The sequence below is a fragment of the Zeus faber genome (assembly GCF_960531495.2).
Source record: "Zeus faber genome assembly, chromosome: 13".
In the NCBI taxonomy this organism is placed as follows: domain Eukaryota; kingdom Metazoa; phylum Chordata; class Actinopteri; order Zeiformes; family Zeidae; genus Zeus; species Zeus faber.
The window spans coordinates 25,826,700-25,833,387 of record NC_137198.1 but is presented as its reverse complement, the minus strand read 5'-3'; the positions used below and the strand labels follow the sequence as shown (position 1 = coordinate 25,833,387).

Sequence of the window (6,688 nt, the reverse complement as noted above, 5' to 3'; positions counted from 1 at the left end):
GATTGCTCTCTCTCTCTCTCTCTCTCTCTCTCTCTCTCTCTATCTATCGGGTCTGTCAGGATCACAAAACTTTTGTTGGCGATTATCATACAAATAATTGCGATTTACAATTGAATTGTCCCTTATCTGCAATTCATGCCTCTATCACAGTATAAGCCGATAATAACGTTATAACACACATACCTTAGGAAGGAAAATAGATGCATTTTGTAACATAAAACTTTGGGTTGACAGTGATCGCGATTGTGGCGCCACCCCTTGCGGCCGCCTGCGCGAGCACCGTGTGTCGATTACGCACATTTGAGTATTTTTCGAGCTTATAGAGCTTATTGTGCGTAATCACCGGGTGTCATGACATTTCACTGCATATATGTACGACCGTATGTGTATGTATGTGACAAATAATCTCTTGAACTTGAACTTGAACACAAAGCCAACGTCTCCCTTCGACACATCATAGTTGATTCGATCCATATTTTCCTGCCGTCTCAAATTCTACGCCGTGGGTCCAGATCTTTTCCGGCGGCCGTTCCATACTCGTACATCCATAATCCGGAGGCTGCCATTTGTCGCTCCTCGTCTCCCGAGCCACCACACTGCGGCGGCTTTTTACAAATCAGGAAATGATGACTGATCTTTAGGAAGAAAAAAACCTCTTTCTTGTGTGCGAAGAGCTCAAAGTGTGCCCGAGGTGTTCAAGGAACATTTTATTTACAGGTTATGAGTTTACAAGCCGTAAAATCAAGTCACGCTTAAGACAATAAACGTTGACTGTGTGCGCGTCCGTATCTGTCAGGGATGAGGGACGTCCTTCCAGTTGAAGAATTGCCGCTCAAAATGTCCGCCACTGGCAATCGTTGCCTGTGTGTTTGCGTGCGCTCAGCGCGTCCGGGTGAGGCAGAGCCATCTTTGCGGCACCTCGTAGGTGCTCCTGTCTTCCGTGTCGTCGTAGGGCAGGTGCCAGGAGTTTCCAGCACTCTGGACAATGGTGTCGTAGCTGGGAATACTCTGGATACTCCCGACAAATACACACAAACAAACAAACAAACAGGAGGAAGTCAGTGACGGAGCACAAACCCACCTCTTGAGCTGAGGGGACCCTCCATCTTTCTCCAACATCCACCTTATCTGAAGACCTTCTCCTACAACGGGACTTCTCTACGCCAGTCGCTTTCCCCGTCGTGCTTCGAACGCGCCAGTCGGGGTCTGCTTCACTTCCGCAGTATTCTCTCCCCCCCCCCCCCTCCCCTTTGCTCCCCTGCTTCCCCCCACCTCCTCACCTGAAAGCGGACCCTCCTGCCCGCCGCCACGTGCCCATGGACCACCAGCTGGTGCCCGCGCTGCCACTTGAAGAAGAGCCGCCGGGTGAGGCCGTCCGGCAGGCAGGCCTTGTGGTCACGCATCAGGTCCCGACTCAGGAAGCGGCAGTGGTTCCCGGACTGCAGCGTGGCGTACAGCAGGAAGGGGTCGTCCTCCGAACTGGAAACACAAAGGGACCGAAAACCAGGCTTTAACAGAGACAGAGAGGAGAAACAAGGAACTGTTCTTTTAGTTCTGGAGGTCTTTAAATCAGTCAAACACTCTATAAGGCTGATAGGGAAATGTGTGTCTTATTTCGGACAAGACTTTCCCGATATGCGTTTGGCATGTTTGGTTATTGGCGTCACTAAAATCACAGTTCGACATTAGATGATGTAATGTAGGCTCCAAAACAAAGTGTGGTCAGAAGAAGATCAAGTCCAAGCGACTTCATACCATTTAGTATTGGCTCTCCAAAACTGAGAGGCAACTTAGCGGCAGCTACGTTGTTTAAAAACGTCCTAGCTACCAGACAAGCCAAAAAAGCGACACGCACAACGGGGCTTCGGCAACAAAACAGCACCAGTGGAGCACGTGCACCGGCATTGATTTTCAAAGGTCACGCAGAGGAAACAATAATTGAACATGCTACAGATATTGGCTGAGGTTTTACCTATAGTCTAGTTTCTGTGAGGCCTATTTTGTTGAGGTGAAAAATCTGAAACAGTGATCACAAACACAGTTGGAATGTGTATGATGATGAATGCGGTGCAGCCGGCCATCTTACTGTGCGCAGATAAAGGGTTTTGGAGACCAGGAAACCATTACAGACATACTTCAGATGTACATCATCGTTGTGACTTGTGAACACGTTTATAAGGTTATTAATTATCCAGCGTTTTCCTTCCCCAACCTTTTTTATACCGCACACTTTTTTTTTTTTTCCATGCACGCAAGTTCATTTCACTTTTGTTGGGGCTTTTCCCCCTCCGGGGCTTACATGTTCTCTGTGAAGAAGCAGTGCCCTTGCTGCTGGACCAGGCTCATGTCGCGTCGGTCCCAGGATCTGGACGGTTGCCGCATGTGCTTCCTCCCCAGCACCAACACGCTGAGGCCCTGCTGCACCAGCTCTGACACCACTGCTAGAAGCTGAGACACACACACACACACACAATTCAAATGTGTGGTGTGTGTGTGTGTGTGTGTGTGTGTGTGTGTGTGTGTGTGTGTGTGTGTGTGTGTGTGTGTGTGTGTGTGTGTATGTATATATATTTTTTTAACTGTATAACAGGGATATACAGGGATATAGCACATGCTGGGTGTCGTTGAGTTAGTAAGAGGGGCTTAAAGGGCAGCGGAACTAGGCAGTCGTCCGTGAAGAGCTCTACATTTTTTTGCCATATATGGAGCGATTCCGAGCTAATCTTCTCTGTATCGTTCCAATTTTCGGTACATCATACATCACAGCAGAGATTAAGAAAATACTTTTTTTAAACCCCAGGATTCTTATTGATTTGTGCTCCGATGCTGCCGCCGATTTTGTGGATCTGCTTTTTCCGCTTCCTTTTGCATCCCTTGGCATTAGTCACGATGGCCAGGGAGTCATCCATCGTGCGCTGTATATTAAAGGCCAGTGGTTGCACTTGATTTTTGGATGGCTTTTGTTCATTCTCTCTCTGTCTCTCTCCTTTCCGGAAAGTCTGTCCATTGAGGAAGTGGCGTTTCCCGATGGGAACTCCCCGATGGTCTGGGCCGCCAGCCAGGGACATTGATGGATCCGTTCTAGGACAAACTTCTACAGGGAAATAGATTGATCTATTTACCCTGATGGGAACACACATGACCCTTGATGAGGGTTTGGCCTCGTTCCCGACGTGAAACTTGGGAACAAAAAAGTATGGATAGATGGGAGAGAGAGAGAGAGAGAGAGAGAGAGAGAGAGAGAGAGCAAAGGTATTGTCCCCCTTTTTTATGCTAACGGTCAGAAGTGTTACACAGCAAACCTCGCCAGAACAAATTCCCAGTATATGTAAATGTATCTGCAGAATAAAACCAAGCCAAGCCAATCCATTGTAGCCGAATGTATTAAAGAAAACAAAAACAAAAAAAAGTATTTCATTGGGGGGCCTGATGTGTGAAGCCTCAAATCAGAGACAAATGAATTAAAATCGATCTGAGAGAAGGACACACTTCCTAAATCTCAACTATAGATTGAGAGAATCCGCTGAGCCGCTGCAACGGCAGCAAACGGGTCTTGGATGCAGGGTCACTCCGATAAAAAACAAATTGAAATAATTTAATTTGTCTACTTGTAGACCCTCATGAGGGTTCCTGCGATTGTGACCGCTCGTGACGTCACCGTTTCCGACTGCTTTCCCCTGACGAGGTTCGCTACGTTCAGTCCGTCCACGACCACGTCGAACGGGGGCTTCCTCTCCACGAAAGACTTGAACCTCTCCAACTCCTGGACAGACAAGGAGAGAGAGAGAGAGATTAAAGCAACAGTAAAAACTGCGCTGAACACCATTCGCCACCATCTTCACTTCTCCGTCAATTGGAAGCCGATTCAAGATCATCATAGTGATAATAAAGGCTTTTATTGTGGAAGTCTTGAGGATTTCAGGCAGAGAATCAGCGTTTTTTGCTGGCGTCAAAACTCCCATTAACTGGCCGATGAGCACACTTGGTGAGTGACACGACTGTTACTTCATCTTTCTCCAATACCCAACGACGTGTCTGTTCCTTATTTTCACGAAACCTCACAGCCGACAGGTGCCGAGCTGCAAAGCTCTCCGGGGGGAGATTCACAAGCTTCACGAACGATAACACAGCGAGAACCAGTGACCTCTTAAAGTGGCGATCCACGAGATTGTCTGTGTTGGGTGGATCACACTACAAGTACTAGAATTTAACACAGGGATATTTTCAGTATCCGATGGTGCTCTTTTGTGAAGGTACGCTGCTTTAATCAGATTTATCACTGTGGCTGCCATTCACTTCTCATGCATGCCAAGTGCGGCGGACCCCGCCACCCACCATGGAAATGGCTTCTAGACAAGCACACGCATAACGCAAACTCATTGGATGTGTGTTTCTTATAAAGGGGCAGCTAAATAAATACGTAAATTAAAAAGGGATTTATTGATTCATTTTTAAACTAAATAGTCATACGGATTACCACTTTAATCTACGCAACACTGCAGCTATGAACCGGAAAGTTCTCTGGAAGGACCTCGGCGTGCAGGCTCAGAGCTAAACACAGCGGGGAGAAAGATAGCTAGTGTTTTCACTTTTACACAACGCTGGCATGGAAATAGGCTGCTGTGAATTCCCCTCAACTGTCCGCACACGCGCACGCACACACACACACACACACACACACACACACACACACACACACACACACACACACACACACACACACACACACACACACACACACACACACACACACACACACACACACACGCACGCGCGATCAGTACCTGCTAAAAAGTACAAGTTATCTATCTGGGTCTTACAACAGTTGCTGCTTTACGTGAGCTGTAGCGATTGTTGGGCAGGTGTGTGTATCTGCATGTATATCTGTGTGTTGGGTGTGTGTGTGTGTGTGTGTGTGTGTGTGTGTTGAGGGGGGTAGAGCAAAGTTTGGGGCGCAGGGAGGATGCTAAAATGAGAATGGAGGCACAAGAAATGAGGCAGATGATGAAAGAAAGAACATTTAGAGAGAGAGAGAGAGAGAGAGAGAGAGAGAGAGAGAGAGAGAGAGAGAGAGAGAGAGAATGACAGAGGAAGTCCAGTATAATTATCCAGGGACTTTCCAGAGCTGATATGTGAAACTAGCTCATTGTGCTGCTGGGGATTATATGACTGCTCAACACACACACGCAGATAGGTTTAAACATGCATATATGATCAAAGAATCCCTCACACACACACGTTATTATGAGAACCATACCAAGTGGTCCATTATTTTATTTGTCATCTCACGTGCACCTGTGCAGCTGCAATCAGGCATCACTTCTTCTTCTTAACATTTCTTTTATATTTCCAAAGGTTACAGCTGTTAAAGCTGTACTCTCTGGGCCTCTGTCACAACACCATAACTTACAATGTTGTGACTTGCCATAGATGCACAACTACAGGTTATTGATAGTTCACAGTGCTACCCTAAATAGCTTTTAAGCTACAGTAATACTATTACTGTAGCTTAAAAACTATTTAGGTAAGTACTTTTATAGACATATTATGTCTATAAAAGCACTTGGAACAGTTCACATTGGCATCATGTTGCTTCATATTAAATAGGAGTATGAGCTGCCTCCGTGTACTTCTTTTAATGCGACGGTCTGCCTATGGGTTTAGAAATAAGCTGAAAAAACATCTTCCATATATGGTGATATGGTTTTCTGTTTACTCTGACTCTGATGGTTGATGCTGCTCTGTCTTTATAAAATTCCCCGTCTTGCCTGATTCTTTCGATCCATTTTCTGTTATTTCAATTGCTGACGTGCGATAAGGGTGAAGGTCCGCCTCGGGGTGAGTGTCTGCTCAGCACGGGGATGATTTTTATTTTTATTTTTTTCGGGGCCAGAGTTTCAAACGGATCTCCACGTTCTGGAAATTCCCCTTATTTTTGCACTGACTGTTCCAGCAACAAACTCTCCCCTGACTGCTGCGCGGGACAGAGGGTGGGGGGATATGGGCAAGGGTGTGTACGTGTGTGTGTGTGGGTGTGTGGGTGTGTGTGTGTGGGGCATGTACCGGGGATTTAACATCGTCATTTCCCATGTCACTTAATGACAATGACACTTGCTTCAAAATCGAATTTCAATCCAAATTATATATTCATTTAATTCTAATCTAAACGAATATAAGAATTATTTGAGAATTGCTTGGAATAGTAATAATTCGAGAGAAATAATGACTGAAAATCATTCACTGAGGAATGATCGTGATCCTTCAGGGTCTAGACTGATGACCCAAAAGCTGAAATAAAGTATGATATTTACCTATTTTTATTAAATGTATTTTTCTTTGTATTGTTACTCTTTGATTCCTTTTTAATGTAATATATTAACATTTAAGCATTTTCAAGGTGCATGTTGTGTATGAAAGGTGCTATACAAACAGGGTAATTAATAGTAATAATAATAATAGTAATAATAATACATTTAATAATGACCTTCTGTATGTGAACCTTAACATTTGTGTGTGTGACGTCATAACTTATAACTCATGTATTACTTAAATGGCCCATTAGATGGCCTGTTGGGCGAATTAAGAAATTGCATTGAAAAACAAGACTAAATACAATTGCAGTGTTTCTACCGCTCATCCTGAAAGTGAAAACATCATTAAAATAAATCATTCAAATTAATCATTCAAA

The 6,688-nt window shown here is 45.0% G+C and overlaps 1 protein-coding gene across 5 annotated transcripts in view; it reads right to left on the bottom strand.

The window, feature by feature from the left end:
• Positions 1-702: 702 nt before the first annotated feature.
• Positions 703-6,688, bottom strand: part of prorp (protein only RNase P catalytic subunit) — a 12,933-nt gene continuing 6,947 nt past the window's right edge. For all 5 annotated transcript variants that reach the window (XM_080013050.1, XM_080013049.1, XM_080013047.1 and 2 more), the window contains exons 8-11: positions 3,659-3,763; positions 2,300-2,448; positions 1,281-1,479; positions 703-1,008 (exon numbers count right to left, since the gene is read on the bottom strand). In XM_080013050.1, coding sequence (XP_079869176.1) covers positions 880-1,008; positions 1,281-1,479; positions 2,300-2,448; positions 3,659-3,763 — 582 coding nt within the window. In that variant the 3' untranslated portion in view covers positions 703-879. The remainder of the gene's footprint in view (positions 1,009-1,280; positions 1,480-2,299; positions 2,449-3,658; positions 3,764-6,688) is intronic.